This window comes from Pelmatolapia mariae, linkage group LG14, assembly GCF_036321145.2.
Source record: "Pelmatolapia mariae isolate MD_Pm_ZW linkage group LG14, Pm_UMD_F_2, whole genome shotgun sequence".
Classification (NCBI taxonomy): Eukaryota; Metazoa; Chordata; class Actinopteri; order Cichliformes; family Cichlidae; genus Pelmatolapia; species Pelmatolapia mariae.
This window is the reverse complement of record NC_086239.1, coordinates 25282681-25299555: the sequence shown is the minus strand read 5'-3', so window position 1 is coordinate 25299555 and position 16875 is coordinate 25282681. Positions and strand designations below refer to the sequence as shown.

Genomic DNA, 16875 nt, shown 5'->3' with positions numbered 1-16875 from the left:
GCGGGCTGTCCTTCATTTTGTATATCTAGATTATATCCTGGTGGCCAGCAGCTCGGAGGAATAGCACATGTCCCACCTGCTTCAGGTTTTTCAGTGCTTGGCAGCACATGGCCTGATCATTAACCCGTCTAAACCCCTGTTCGGTTTGCCAGTTCCACCGAGATTAAAGTTGGAGTAAAATATTGGGATCTCTCGTGTCATCCTTACATACCTCCACAACATGAACATTTCAGATGATTTTATTTAAAATTACTATGACATTTATATAAAGAAATTATTTGCACAACATTTATTTATGTGTTCTTTTCAATATTCCTGAAATTATTATCTATTATCTATTATTATTACCTGGAGGCACCCAAAAGACAACCGGCCCCTCTCAACAGTTAGGACAAATGATCTGGTAACTAGATAAGAAAAGGAGACCAAACATTAAGGAACAAATTCTCATTTTCTCCTAAGATAGCAGCAACTCTTTCATGAGAAATAACTTTAAACAATTCCCTGTACCACAAATTAACAGTGGGACGTTCATCCTTGACCCAGTTAATTAGAATACATTTCCAAGCCAGCAACAATATTTTATCTAATACTTTGCGCTGCAAATAAGTTCATAAAGATTCTTTTGAAAGTAAACCATGAAGAAAATACCCAGAGTCCCTTTAGATCTAATTCTTAAAAATATTGCTCAATTCTTGAGATATGGAACTCAAAAATCTTTTGATTAGTTTACATTTTCAGAAGTAATGGAAGAGGGTACCAGTTTCTTTTGGACATTTGGTACAAAAAGGGGAAACATGAGGTGTAATCTAAAACATTAGGAGCTATATATAGGTAGTGTTAAATTTTGTATTGGGCAAAAGTAGATCTAGCTATCTTAATGGCTCCTTTCCAATCCTCCTCAGAGGATTATTAAGATGATTATTAAAATCTCTCTCCCATTTATGAATAGCACTCAGTGTACTGCATGGAAAACATGATTCAAAGGAATTTACTGTCTCTTACCTATAATGTTGTTATAGAGTGATAAGGAGGCAAGAGTTTGTTTTTTTTTCTTAAATTGTTTTGCATGTGTGTGCGTGTCAATGATTAGATAGACAAAATTTAAATATATTTACTCACATACATCCATTTCTTTCAGCAGCATAGAACATATCTTGCAGTGTACTGTAATCCATCCATCCATTCGCTTTCGCTTATCCTTTTCAGGGTCGCGGAGGGTGCTGGAGCCTATCGCAGCTGTCATAGGGCGAGAGGCGGGGTACACCCTGGACAGGTCGCCAGTCTGTCGCAGGGCTAACACACAGAGACAGACAATCGTTCATGCTCACATTCACTCGCGCATTCACACCTATGGGCAATTTGGATTAATCAATTAACCTATCCCTACAAGCTGCATGTCTTTGGATGGTGGGAGGAAGCCGGAGTACCCGGAGGGAACCCATGCAAACACGGGGAGACCATGCAAACCCCACACAGAAAGACCCCGGCCTGATGGAGGACCTTCTTGCTATGCGGCAACAGTACTAACCACCATGCCACCGTGCTGCCCCAGTTAATTATAAATCCTTCATCGGTCAAAAATCACATATAAGTATGTATTTTTCCAAAACTCTGTTATTTAATGTGTCACAGAATTTTAAGTGACTCGTAATGTCTACTAATGTAATAATACATAATGTAAACACAAAAATGGCAAAATAATTTAATTGGTTAATGTTTTTTTTTTATTTTTTAGTTCATAATTTTTCCCATGACATGTTTCTTGGTATTTTTTTCTGGCTTAAGAAATATTATGTAACACTTGGGTGCAAAAATGCAAATTAATAAGCCAAATGCTGAAGACAAAATTGCAAATATTTCCACAGCTACAGTGAACTTTCCAGGAGAGCTGATGTATGCTGGGACAAAGGTAATCCACACAGCACAGAATATCAGCAGGCTGAATGTGATCAATTTGGCTTCATTGAAATTATCAGGAAGTTTTCTTGCCATAAATGCCAGGATCAAACAAATGATTGCAAGGACCCCTATGTATCCCAACACTGCATAAAAAGCTGCCTGAGAACCTGTATTACATTCAAGAACAATCATCTTATTGCTGTATGTGAACAACATATCTGGGTAAGGTGGGTTTAAAGTCAGCCATAATATACATATTACTATTTGAATCAAAGTGCAGGAGCAAATGATGATTCTTTGTTGTGCATGACCAAACTGTCCAGCAACTTTGTTACCAGGAAACGTGGCTTTGAAGGCTGTGACAACAACAATGGTTTTTCCCAAGACACAGGAAATGCAAAGGGCAAATGTCACACCAAAAGCAGTGTGGCGCAGCATGCATGTCCAGACTGTTGGCCGACCAAGAAAGGTGAGAGGACAGAGAAAACACAGAAAAAGAGAGAATAATAAGAGAGAGCTCAACTCAAAGTTGCTGGCTTTTATCACGGGAGTTTCTCTGTAGTTGATAAAAACCACCATTGTGGCCAGGGAGAGAGAGGCCCCTAACAGGGATACAAGTGTTAGAGCTAATCCCATGGGCTCATGATATTTCAGGAACTCAGTTGTTCTAGGAATGCAATCATCTTTTCTCTCATTGGACCAGTATTCCTTTGGACAAGGTGTGCAGTCTGCTGCACCTGTTGCGGATAAACAGAAAGGGTAAGTGATGTATGTAGATAACATTTTAATAGAATATAAAATTGTACTTGGAATAGTAATAAATTAAAATTACTCTTAATAAAATCATATCATGCAGTAAGACAATATTTGAAATATTAGTTATATGTAGACACTAAACAAGCATGTTAAATTGTACACTTTTAACTTAATATGGGACATGCACTCTTGTTATTGATCCCTTGTCTACCTGTTGAGTTGGCTATAGTTCCATCAGCACAGGGTACACAGTCAAAACAACATATAGGTTTTCCCTGAATTTGAGCTTTTCTGGTTCCAACTGGGCAAACATTAGAACACACCGATGTGGGGACCTGTGACAAAAGAAATGTTTAAATATTGTAGCTGTAAATGATTATGTGTTATCAAGAGAAAACTAAAGATGAGATACTAAAAGTGTACTACATGTAAAAAAGAGAGACATCAGGATTACTGTTTTCCCTGTCCTCCACACAATCTTTTCGTCCTCGATGCTGAGCTTGTAATCACCATTTGCAGCAAATGTCAAATGACCAAGTGTCACATGTTGCACTTTTCCATTTATCAACTGCCAGTTAATAACATCATAAGAAGCAGGAGGATCACCATTCTCATCAAAAAACACCTCATCACCAAACTGATTTGTGAAATTCACCCTTTGTAATTTTTTACTGACCTAGAAAGGAAAAGATAATGCATTAGATACATATAAATATTCAATTATTGGTTTTGTTTAAACAATTTCAACGATTGTAGCTTTCAGCTGCACTATTTCTCACCTCCTTGGGTTGAATATCTGTCAGGTTTAAACATTGCTTTACTGTTTGTGCTCCAACTGGTTGGCAAAATACCAGCTGATGCAGAGCATGTGCAATAGCATAAACTGCTTTATAGACATTATAGGTCACTCTAAGTTGTGTGACATTGAAGAAATCATCCTCGGAATTCATTAATGTTTCATTGCCTGTGCATCTTTTTTTTGTGTCCTCAGTAGCTGCATGTACCCCTGGCAAAACAGGTGTGCAACCCACCATAATCTCCCAGAAATCCTTCACGAAAGGTACATTGGGATCTGTATAAGGACTAATACTTGTAAGAAAGTGTTTAAGCTTAGGAATAGCCATCTTCTGCATTACAAATCCCACTGTTCCGCCAAAGGATCTATACATTTCAGGTGTTGATGTTCGAGATGATGTTATCCAAGCCACACAAGAAATCCACTGAATTCCTGTAATGTTCTGGTTCACAATCTCTTGCATCAAAGGATAAAAGTCACCATCAACAGAAAAAGCTAAAATTACTTTGACAGATGACTGTTTAATTATTTCCACAACTTCTAGAAATTCATCTCTTGTGTACGTGCGTAGAACTGATGCAACAAAAGCAACACAAACCCCAAACTTTTCAACCTCCTCCTTAAAAGCAAGAATTCCATTACGTCCATAATCATTATCTGACTGTATGGCTCCAATCCACTGCCATCCAAAATGTTTGACCAGTGCAGCCAAAGCTTTTGCCTGGAAATAGTCGCTGGGGATTGTTCTAAAAAATGTAGGATATTTAGTTCTGTCACTCAGACAAGCACACGTTGAGAAGTAGCTGATCTATAAAAGAGAATAGAACACAGAAAGAGTGTACATGTAATGCTACATCATACAATGCCATAAAATCAAATATCACTTAGTAACATAAAACAAACAACTTTATCTCTTACTATTGGCATATGAAAGGGTCCAAGAATTCCAGCCACAGCTATTGACTGAGATGATCCAGACTCTGCAATAAGGGCAGATATAGCTGGTGGGCAATGAGAAGTCGCACTTGCCTCCTCTGCTCCACTAGCCAGTGTTAGTGCAGCACGTAAAGCATTTGTAGGAGATGCGCAAGAGTTAAGTATCCTATAGCCAAGAGATATGTTTGGAAGGAGAGCAGGATCATTGTTGATTTCTTCAATGGCAAATAACATTGCCTGTGTCCATCGATAAATTCGCAGGTCAAATCTAAGGACATTTTAGTGATTGATCAAAGTAACCCAGCTATTGCTTCACATGTATATAAAGTACAATGTCAAGAATGAAAACACAAATAAACATACATGCATGACATATGAAAAAGCCACTTGTGTTAAATCATACCCTTCACACTGCACTTTAGGCGGCTCCTTATCAAATGTAGAAGTGCTGAGTATCTGTTTGATCAAAATTGGGAAGATTCCTCCGATCATTATGTCACCTTCCTTAAACAAACTTGGCATATCAAACCTGCCAAAAGGTTCACAGCCAGATACTGTGCTCGTGCTGAGGACACACAGAAATAGGAGGATACCTCTTTGCATGTTTGCACTGCATTGCCATATAAGCATGAGAGCACAGTTCTTATAACGACAGTATTACATGTAGTCAATGTGCTATAATTTCCCAAAGGGCTCAGTGATCTTAGATTGGCAAACTTGGAATCAAGAAATTAATGCTCTACACGTATTGTTAAATGCCAGTAAACTATCGTGTATCGAAAAGTGTCTAAAACTACTTTTGCAATGCACATTAATCATAAAGAAATTTGAAAGGGACTTTAGAAAACTCTTTAGCTAGATAATGTATAAGTTATCCATAGTCTTTCAGTTTTCAAGATCACAGACAGGGTAAATACAATTATTGCCCCTAGAAGTAGATTAATCTAGCTTTAAATGATGAATTATTCTTTTTGCATTTGCTTTTTAAAAGTTAAATTGCATTACATTTTTGTTTTTGTACACAAAACTATCTATCTATCTATCTATCTATCTATCTATCTATCTATCTATCTATCTATCTATCTATCTATCTATCTATCTACATACATATGTGTGTGTCTATATTGCATGAAAAAAAAATGTCGTGATTCATTGGCAGCTTTATTATTAAATTACAATTTTGTGTAATCTATACCTTTGTGCCAATTCCTTGTTTCATAACAGATCTTAAGGGCAGCGATAAATGATTTCAATAGATATATTTAATAATAATAGCAATAGCAACTGGACAGGCAAAACAGCAAAGCAAAAAAGTTCTTTTTTTTCTTTAGATGGGCTTATTCATCATATAATGAATTTTGAGGTTTGATGTGTTACTTAGTAACATGATTACATGATTTACACATATTTTTAATATGAAGGCTGCTGTAAAATCAGCCAGAACGATCTAGATGTGAGTAACATATACATACATACATATATATATATATATATATATATATATATATATATGTAGGGAACTGTGTAATTACATAAAAGATGAACAATTACTGAAGATCCGAATGGGTTGTGGACGGGATGTTTAAACGGGGCAGATTATCTTACAGCTGAGGAGTTAAAAGAGTTAAATACAGTCCCCATCAAACGTTTAAAACCACTTGAAAAATGGCAAAAACTCATGCAACACTTAAACTGAAACATGTTGTTTTACAGCTTATTAAAAGCTTAGGACCACACCTCCAACCCCCCCCCCCCCCCCCCCCCCCCCCCTAAAAAAAAAACAAAACAGAAAGTTCCAAGCATCAACTCAGTAATGAGTAACTCCACCGTTATTGTTTTCACTTAATAAAATTTGTTGCAGCATGCTTGACGCAAGCATTTTCATGAGGTGAGTGGGAACATTTCTCCAAGTGGTGAAGACGGTCGCACGGCGGGCATCCACTGTCTGGAACTGTTGTCCGTTTTAGAGAACTTCCCTCGCCATCCATCCCCAAAGGTTCTCATTTGGATTTAGATTAGGGGAACACGCAGGATGGTCTTAAAGAGTGATGGTATTCTCCTGGATGAAGTCCCTTGTCCTGCGGGCATTGTGTACTGTAGCATTGTCCTGTTGAAAAACCCTGTCGTTCCCACACAGACAAGGGCCCTCAGTCATGAGGGAAGCTCTCTGCACCATCTGGACATAGCCAGTGGCTTTTTGATGCCCCTGCACCTCCTGAAGCTCCATTGTTCCACTGAAGGAAAAATCACCCCAGACCATTATTGTACCACTTCCACTGTGGCGCGTCGAAAACATGTCAGGTGGGATCTGCTTGGCATGCCAGTAATATTGGAAACCATCACGACCATGAAGGTTACATTTTTTCTCATCAGGGAATAAAACTTTCTTCCACCCTTTAAGGTCCCATGTTTGATGCTCTCTTGCAAAGCCCAAATGGTCAGTTCTGTGGCCTTTAAGGAGACTAGGCCTTTGAAGACATTTTTTGTTTTTGAAGCCCTTCAGTCTCAGATACCATCTGATGTTTATGGGGCTCCAATCGGCACCAGTAACAGCCTTAAATTTGGTTGAGGATCATCCAGTGTCTTGGCTGACAGCCAATTGGAGCCTCCGGCTCAGTGCTGGTGAAATATTTTTGGGTCTTCCACTTGATATTTTTGTTCCATAACCTTAAGGATCATTTAAGAAATTCCAAATTACTGTCTTACTGCATCCCACCTCGGCAGCAATTTTTGCCATTTTTCAAGTGGTCTTAAACTTTTGATCAGGACTGTATAATAACTAAGAATTCAATTGCACAATTTTTATGGATCAATTTACAACAATCCTACAAATTATTCATAGTTCACCATGTGGGCTACTTTAGCATGATATCCAGATGACACATTACTAAAGCCACTTCATCCTTTCCAAAAATGGCCCACATTGGCAATTTTACATGGACCAGTTGAAGGTCACACTAAATTTGTGATCAAATAAATAACATAGAGAGAGAGTTTTTGAGGTTTTCTTTTACTTATATTTCAGTTTCTGCCTAAACCTGTTTTGCTGTTCAGATGCTCAAAGAGCATCCGCTTGTGTTTATTTATTTAGGAAAAAAAGAGGAAGGTGTGTATTTAGGCAAAATTTATTCAACCACCAACTAGAAGTCGCACAACAGCTACAGCAGGGATTTAATGAATATTTACTTATACAAAAGTAAATGTCATTTCATTTCATTTCAGGGAAAAACAACCCCTAAAAACAACAACAACAAAAAAACGCTTTAGCTCCATGGTGTTTAAATTACCACAATTTTTTAATTTTCAAGGTCACAGACAGGGGATATACAATTATTGATGGTATAAGTGGATTAATCTTGCTTTAAATTATGATTTATTCTTTTTGCATCTGATTTTTAAAAGTTAAATTGCATTACATTTTTAATGTTGTACACAAAAGCCTATTTCTCTCCATCACGATCTATCTATCTATCTATCTATCTATCTATCTATCTATCTATCTATCTATCTATCTATCGAAGCGAGATCAATCACCTGATCTGGCCTCGACCTCCGCCAACAACAAACACCTGTACTTCTTTTTACTGGTCTTCAGCTGCCGGCATCCTCCACCAAAATGAAGCAAGATCAATCAACTGCAGACCAGACAACAAACGACGGAGGCTCCAGAAAAGTGCAATCAAATGATGAGTTTATTACACAGGAGAAGAAACATCAGCATATGTCTTCCTCTGACAAGAATACACTGAATGGGGGTTTTATAGGACAGAGAATGTACGCCCCCACGTACACGTTAATTACAGGTCAAAAATACATTGTTGACAGACAAGGGTACATCTTGTACATTTTTAATAGCTATAAACAGACATATACCTTCTCTTTTCTATAACACTTGCCTTTTAAGGTAATAAACTTCAAGCCTCAGGGTCTCTAATGGCTAATTATTGACCCTCGTCACCAATCACTAAGTAGACAGAATTGGCGCAGGTCTCAAAAAGAAGCAGAAGACACTTGGGCCTTCGCTCAGCCCTGCTGCTAGATTTATGTGTATTGTAAGCATGCATGCAATTAACCTGCTATGTTCCCATCTTCCCTCAACATGTATCACCTGGACATCGTGCCAGTGAAGCTTAAAACCCTCTGGAATGGAACATCAACTCTAAGCAAGCACAGATATGCAATGTGTATAAACTGAACTAAACCTGTGAATAGAAAGGTCAATGTGGTGACAAACATCTTCAATACAATATGAACCCTGTAAGAAATATTACTGATAAAATAATGCTGTAAAACATGTTATTAATGCAGTTATCATAAGGCAGGTTATATGGCAGCAATAAAAGAATTTCTGAATCCTAACACTATCTATCTATATACATCCATACGTGTGTTTGTGGAGGGGGGTGCATGTCTATATTACATGAAAAACAGCACGATAAGATAAGACTTTATTGATCCCATGGCGGGGAAATTTGTGCGTTATGGTGGGGACTATGATGAATGCATTGCAATCTCTGAGCTCTCAATCAATCTTTCTTCTCCTTAAAACTGGCCATGATCTAGATGCGTCTAAAATATCCCCAATGTATATATTTAACGAAAGGCCGTATATAAAACATATATGTTACATATATTGCTACATTGATAGTGTTACTAAGTTACAGAACATTGAAATACTTATAACTGTACTAGTGAAATACAGATTATGTAAATCAAAACATAAATGGCAACATCATTTACCCCTTTTTCACCACTGGCCCAGCTGTGGTTCCATTTTGCAGGTGCTTTTAAATGAAGTAACTTTGCTACTGTTTGTGCTAGAGACAAAATTTAAATGATTTCATTAAAAAAAGAAAACAAGCTTTTTAATAAAAAATATGTGGTGTTTCGTGTTAGCACAAAGGTACTGTTGTCCGAACACAGACAGCAAAATTAGCTCTGCCTAGATTTTACCACGTGTTTCACATTACAATGACTTGCTAACCACTTTTGCTATCCATTCATCCATCCACTCGCTTCCTCTTATCCTTTTCAGGGTCGCGGGGGGTGCTGGAGCCTATCCCAGCTGTCATAGGGCGAGAGGCAAGGTACACCCTGGACAGGTCGCCAGTCTGTTGCCTCAAACAGAGACAGACAACTCACATTTACTCCCGCATTCACACCTATGGGCTATTTAGATTTTCCAATTAACCTACCCCCCACAAAGTGCATGTCTTTGGACTGTGGGAGGAAGCCGGAGTACACTGGGAGAACCCACAACTCCACACAGAAACACCCTGGCCTGATGGTGGAATTGAACTCAGGACCTTCTTGCTGTGATGCAACAGTGCTAACCATCATGCCACTGTGCTCTGAATTATTTTGTAATTTTACACCCAAAATTAGAAGACAACTCCAGGCGGCCTGTATGATACTTGGGTTATAAAGGTTTAACATAGAACAATATCATGATTCTTTACTTTATAATTTTTCCCATAACCCATTTCTTTGTATTTTTTTCTGGCTTAAGAAATATTATGTAACACTTGGGTGCAAAAATACAAATTAATAAGCCAAATGCTGAAGACAAAATTGCAAATATTTCTACAGCTACAGTGAACTTTCCAGGAGAGCTGATGTATGCTGGGATGAAGGTAATCCACACAGCACAGAATATCAGCAGGCTGAATGTGATCAATTTGGCTTCATTGAAATTATCAGGAAGTTTTCTTGCCATAAATGCCAGGATCAAACAAATGATTGCAAGGATCCCTATGTATCCCAACACTGCATAAAAAGCAAACCCAGATCCTGTGTTACATTCAAGAACAATCATCTTACTGCTGTATGTGAACAACGTATGTGGGTAAGGTGGGTTTAAAGTCAGCCACAACACACATGTTATTATTTGAATCAAAGTGCAGGAGCAAACAATGATTCTTTGTTGTGCATGGCCAAACTGTCCAGTAATTTTATTGCCAGGAAACGTGGCTTTGAAGGCTGTGACAACAACAATGGTTTTTCCCAAGACACAGGAAATGCAAAGGGCAAATGTCACACCAAAAGCGGTGTGGCGCAGCATGCATGTCCAGACTGTTGGCATACCAATGAAAGTGAGAGGACAGAGAAAACACAGAAAAAGAGAAAACAATAAGTAAGAGCTCAGCTCAAAGTTGCTGGCTTTTATCACAGGAGTTTCTCTGTAGTTTATAAAAACCACCATTGTCGCCAGGGAGAGAGAGGCCCCTAACAGGGATACAAGTGTTAGAGCTATTCCCATGGGCTCATGATATTTCAGAAACTCAATTGTTTTAGGAATGCACTCATCTTTTCTCTCATTGGACCAGTATTCCTTTGGACAAGGTGCGCAGTCTGCTGCACCTGTTGATGATAAACAGAAAGGGTGAATAATGAATTGAGAGACCGTGTTAGCCAAAGATTTAACTTCCTTGACAGAAAAAAGCAGTTAATTAATTAAAAATCAAGATGATGCCCTAGTACATTAATATTTTAAATATTACTTATACGTATACACTAAATATGTGATATTATACTGAGTGTGCTTGATTTGATAAGACATATACAGTTCTTATATTGGTCTACTTGTCTACCTGTTGAGTTGGCTATAGTTCCATCAGCACAGGGTACACAGTGAAAACAACAAATTGGTTTTCCATTAATTTGAGCTTTTCTGGTTCCAGATGGGCAAACATTAGAACACAGTGATGTGGGGACCTGTGGCAAAAGAAATGTTTAAGTATTGTAGCAATGATAAATAGGTGTTGAAATGATCTTACTGCCACCATTCAAATAAAGTTGAGATACTAAAAGTGTACTGCATGGAAAAAGAAAGAGACATCAGAATTACTGTTTTTCCTGTCCTCCACACGATTTTCTCCTCCTGGACATCGAGTTTGTAATCGCCATTTGCAGCAGATGCAAAATGACCAAGTGTCACATGTTGCACTTTTCCATTTATCAACTGCCAGTTAATGATATCATAAGAAGCAGGAGGATTGCCATTCTCATCAAAAAACACCTCATCCCCAAACTGATTTATGAAATTCACCCCTTGTAAGCTTTTAATGACCTAGAAAGGAAGAGATTATTTATCAGATTTTTATAAATGCTTGAGCTTCTTCTTCAGTCAGAAGAATTGTAACTTTCAATTGCATCATTTCTCACCTCCTTGGGCTGAATTTCTGAAAGATTCACACATTGATTTACTGTTTTTGCTCCAACTGGTTGGCAAAATACCAGCTGATGCAGAGCATGTGCAATAGCATAAACTGCTTTATACACATTATAGGTCACTCTGAGCTCTGTGACATTGAAGAAAACATGCTCGGAATTCATTAATGTTTCATTGCCTGTACATCTTTTGGTTGTGTCATCAGTACTTGTGCGTGCTCCTGGTAAAACGGGCATACAACCCACCATAATCTGCCAGAAATCCCTCACAAAAGGTACATGAGGATCTGTATAAGGACTAATACTTGTAAGAAAGTGTTTGAAATTTGGAATAGCCATCTTCTGCACAACAAATCCCAGGGCGCCACCAAAAGCTGTGTATATTTCAGGTGTGGATGGTCGAGATGCTGTTATCCAGGCCTCACTTGCGATCCACTGAATTCCTGTAATGTTCTGGTTCACAATTTCTTGCATCAAAGGATAAAAGTCACCCTCAGGTACAAAAGCCAAAATTACTTTGACAGTTGACTGTTTTATTATTTCCACAACTTTCAAAAATCTGTCTTTAGTGTATGTACGTAGAATTGTACCCACAAAAGCAATGCAAATCCCAAACTTTTCAACCTCCTCCTTAAAAGCAAGAATTCCACTACGTCCATAATCATTATCTGACTGTATGGTACCAATCCACTGCCATCCAAAATGTTTGACCAGTGCAGCCAAAGCTTTTGCCTGGAAATAGTCGCTGGGGATTGTTCTAAAAAATGTAGGATATTTAGTTCTGTCACTCAGACAAGCACACGTTGAGAAGTAGCTGATCTATAAAAGAGAAAAGAACACTGAAGCAGTGTGCATGCAATGATACATCATACAATGCCAAAACATCACATATATCACATGGCATAAAACATACAGTTTTATCTCTTTTACTATTGGCACTCATCATCATAAAACATATAATTGTCTCTTATTGTCTAGTTATCTCTTACTATTGGCATATGAAATGGTCCAAGAATTCCAGCAGCAGCTATTGACTGAGATGACCCAGATTCTGCTATGAGAGCGGATATAGCTGGAGGGCAATTAGAAGATACATCTACCTCCTCTGCTCCACTAGCCAGTGTTAGTGCAGCACGTAAAGCATTTGTAGGAGATGCGCAAGAGTTAAGTATCCTATAGCCAAGAGATATGTTTGGAAGCAGAGCAGGATCATTGTTGATTTCTTCAATGGCAAATATCATTGCCTGTGTCCATCGAAAAACTCTCAGGTCAAACCTAAAGACATTTTAGTGATTGATACAAGTCATAAAGTAACCAAGCTTTTGCTTTACATGTATATACACTACAATCTCAAGAATTAAAACACAAATAAACATAAATGCATGACAAATGAAAAAAAAAGTTTGTGTTAAATCATACCCTTCACACTGCACTTTAGGCGGCTCCTTATCAAATGTAGAAGTGCTGAGTATTTCTTTGATCAAAATCGGGAAGATTCCTCCGATCATTATGTCACCTTCCTTAAACAAACTTGGCATATCAAACCTGCCAAACAGTTCACAGCCAGATACTGTGTTCATGGTGAGGATACAGAGGAATAAGAGGATACCTCTTTTCATGTTTGTGCTCTATTATCATATATGCATGAGAGCACAGTTCTTATAACGACAGTATTAGATGTAGTAAGACATTCTCTCATTTCCCAAAGGGCACAGTGATTTCAGATTGGTAAGCTTGAAGCAACAAGGAAAATAATTGCTCTACTCATTATATATTTTCAAATGTCAGTATTCTATTTTGTCTGTTGTCAGTAAAAAATCATATTTCTTCTACACAGACTTCCACATATAATCTGTAGATGACCAAGAGTTCGATATCAAGAGTTTTGTGTTTAGTACTACAGTATACATTTGTGGTTGGTGAGAATAATATATGTTGTGTTTCCTCAAGAAAGTGACAGTCGTTTCTTCCACAACAGTTTATTGTGGAAGCTATTGATGTGAAATGCCTGCAAAGCACAGCACTGGCTTTTCAGTAATTAAGATATTAATTGCTGCATAACACTGCATGCATGATTAAACTATTGATGCATATTCATTACTTTAAAAACAGGCATGCTAAAATTATTATGTAGTATCCTGAATTTTTTTAACAAGATGATCATGTTGATGAGTGTAGCCACGCATGTCATTCCATTGCAAGAAGGTCTGCATTTGTTTATATTCTTGACTGTGTGATACAATACTTTTCATTTCTACACTCTTGTTGTTTGTGTTGGGTGCTGAAAAAACTTTGAAAAAACTCATTTCTAATTTTAATTTTTACAGTACGGTACAAGGCTGTGTTGTGCGGCCTTACTTGTTAGTTAGATCTACCCTTCTTTAGAAAATTTTGACCACTTTTAGAGACATTTCTCATCACGATACATTAATAGGGATGGGAATTGATTAGAATTTAATGATTCTGATTACATTATTGATATCATTTGTCGGCTGGATTCCTTATCAATTCTCTTATTGATTCTCATTGGCTTTGCTTTGAGACTCAACTAACTAACTAGCTAACATGCATATCATTACCTTGTTACAAATTAACTGCATTCTGTGCTTCAAACATTTGTGCATGCCGGAAGTATTTCCCTTCTTTGTTGTGATCAGTCTGGGGTCATTGCTGAAAAAAAAAGTAATTAATACACATGTTACACAGAACATCTTTCCTAAATTAACGCATTACGTTTCATAATTACTCTATGGACAGACGAGGCCACAGCTGACCACTCCACTAAGTAATTGTGTAACACACAAAACACTCAAATAATTTTTTGATTTCGAATGAATGAGGATTGTTTTCTTAGCAATGCATAAGGCAGTAAGAACTATCTGTAATTAGTTCACTTCCATAGGGTAATTCACTTATGCCACCTAAATTCCATAATTTGGGTGAGGATAGGATAGGATACAGCAATTAAACCATGTGGATATTTCTCCACATATCCTCTGCATGAACCCCTGAACATGCATACAAGACCAGATAGCATGCATATAGTACTTAGCAGAGTAGCCTGTGCAGTGGATGCATATGTTTGAGTGTGTAACCCCCATTTGGAACATGCTTTGTCCTGTATAGTGTTTATGGAGAGTGTTGTATTGTATACGTTGTAAGTTGAGGCTTTTAGTCTTTTCGCAGGTCCCATCAAGAAGATAGCTAATGAAGAAGAAGCTAATATGATGGCGTGGCCATGTCAGTGCTCTGTCATTCTCCTTTTCAGACTCTCATTCGTGCAACCCACCCCCTTCCCATCTCCACCTCAAGTGAGTCATTCAGAGCTCCATCAAGTCTACATCTTTACCATCACCAGTGTTCAAACTCCAGGAGATCATGCCCTATATCCTATTGCTGCTGGGATTCTGTTCTGTTAAACCCCAAGATGTGTCAAAGCTGCAGATTCTAAATGAGTGCTTAGAATCCATCAAAGGTTGGATGGCTGACAACTTCCTCCAACTTAATGAAGAAAAGACTGAAGTCCTTGTATGTGGTCCTGACAGACATGTACCTATGATAATGAATGCTCTTGGTCCTCTTTCAACATTTGTGAAATCATCTATCAGGAACCTAGGGGTAATTTGTGACTCTGCTCTTACTTTGGATGTTCACGTCAAATCTCTGGTTCGGTCCTGCTTCTATCATTTAAGAAACATTTCTAAATTAAGCCCTATTGTATCTCGTTCTGAACTGGACATTGTTATTGCATATTCATTCATTTCAGTTTGTACTAGTTTGGACTACTGTAACTCATTGTTCACTTGTCTAAGCAAGGGCTCCCTGGAGCATCTGCAAATTGTCTAAAATGCTGCAGAAAGGCTGCTGACCAAAACATCTAAGTACTCTCATGTGACACCGTTGCTAATACAGCTCCATTGGCTCCCCATTGAATTCAGAGTGCATTTTAAGATTCTGGTTCTGACCTTTAAAGCTCTTCATGGACAATCACCAGCCTACATCACTAAACTTTTACAGCCCTATGTCCCTAGGAGGTCCCTGAGATCATGTGATCAGGGCCTACAACGCTGAGAACCAAGGGAGATAGCGTTATTGCCACTGTAGCCCCCAGACTGTGGAACTCTCTTCGTCGGAGTTTAAGATCTGTGGACTCATTTAAAAAACACTAAAAACGCATCTTTTTAGAATTGCATTTTGTTAACTTTTGTCTGTTTCTGTTTTATACTCTGTCATCCCGTTGTGAAGCACTGTCATCTTTTTATCTAGAAAGGTGCTATATAAATAACATTTTACTTTACTTACTTTAATTTACTTCTGCCACGATGGGTCATCTGAATCTAATCACCTAATTCATTAATTAAATTCAATAAACTTCAATTCAGTTCAGTTTTATTTACTGTATTTTCCGCACTATAAGGCGCACTTAAAATCCTTTAATTTTTTCAAAAATTGACAGTGCGCATTATGTATGAATTCTGGTTGTGCTTACTGATCTCGAACTGATTTTTTGTGGTACATGGCACTCAAAAATATGTCAAAAAATGTTTTAGTACGACTTTGGTAAGCTACGAACCACACCGCTTGATGGATTGTCGGAGCATTACGTCTACCGTAGTCAAGAGCCTCGCAGAGTAATCTGGGTCCAAAACTCCATCCGCTTCAGGTCCCAAAGTCAAACGTACACTGCGGCATCACTGAGAGTTAAAAACTGTCTAAATTCTTTCATCTTTGATAAAATGATCAGCGTTGCTGCTTTGCCAGGTGTAACAATTGAGTTTAACATCCAGGCATCCATGAAAACAGAATTTATTAAATTTAAGTTAGAAGTTAGCAGGAAGTTAGCTCGCTAGCTTCAACCTAAACATGATATACCATGTTCTGACTGAGAGATTAGAAGGTACAGCTGTGCTATCACTTCCAACATAAATGAAGACAGAAAACTAGACAGCAGTGACATTTGTAGGGTTACTGAAGTTGGACTAGCTGGTATATAATGATGTGCTATGTGATCGCTTGCGACACAGCTATGTTAGCATAACATAAACACAGTGAAGGTGGAGGATGAATGCTAGCTTTTTTCCACTCGATAAAATTAATGTGAGTGTTCCAGATGGTTAGGGACAAATGCAATCGCATGACAGGATGCTGCAAACGGACCAAACTTAAGTCACAAGAACAACTGAGATAATCCATCCACAATACGAGGTTAGTCATTAATATACTGCAAAAACATGGGAATACAGCAGCTGCAAGAGAATTCAAATCAATGGTACAGAAGTGGAGGAAGCAATAAGAATGAGTCAAATAAAATTTGA

At 38.0% G+C, this 16875-nt stretch overlaps 2 protein-coding genes across 2 annotated transcripts; both read right to left on the bottom strand.

The window, feature by feature from the left end:
- Window positions 1-1734: 1734 nt before the first annotated feature.
- On the bottom strand, window positions 1735-4882 carry LOC134640601 (extracellular calcium-sensing receptor-like). Its single transcript, XM_063492510.1, has 6 exons — window positions 4794-4882; window positions 4373-4658; window positions 3690-4262; window positions 3212-3334; window positions 2870-2993; window positions 1735-2633 (listed from the first exon to the last, which is right to left on the bottom strand). The coding sequence occupies exons 1-6, from the start codon at window positions 4880-4882 to the stop codon at window positions 1735-1737; spliced, it is 2094 nt and encodes a 697-aa protein (XP_063348580.1).
- A 1546-nt stretch (window positions 4883-6428) lies between these two features.
- On the bottom strand, window positions 6429-13068 carry LOC134640600 (extracellular calcium-sensing receptor-like). Its single transcript, XM_063492509.1, has 7 exons — window positions 12980-13068; window positions 12550-12835; window positions 11807-12379; window positions 11337-11459; window positions 10981-11104; window positions 9850-10744; window positions 6429-6624 (listed from the first exon to the last, which is right to left on the bottom strand). Exons 1-7 carry the CDS (start codon window positions 13066-13068, stop codon window positions 6429-6431), a joined length of 2286 nt encoding a protein of 761 aa, XP_063348579.1.
- Window positions 13069-16875: the final 3807 nt, after the last annotated feature.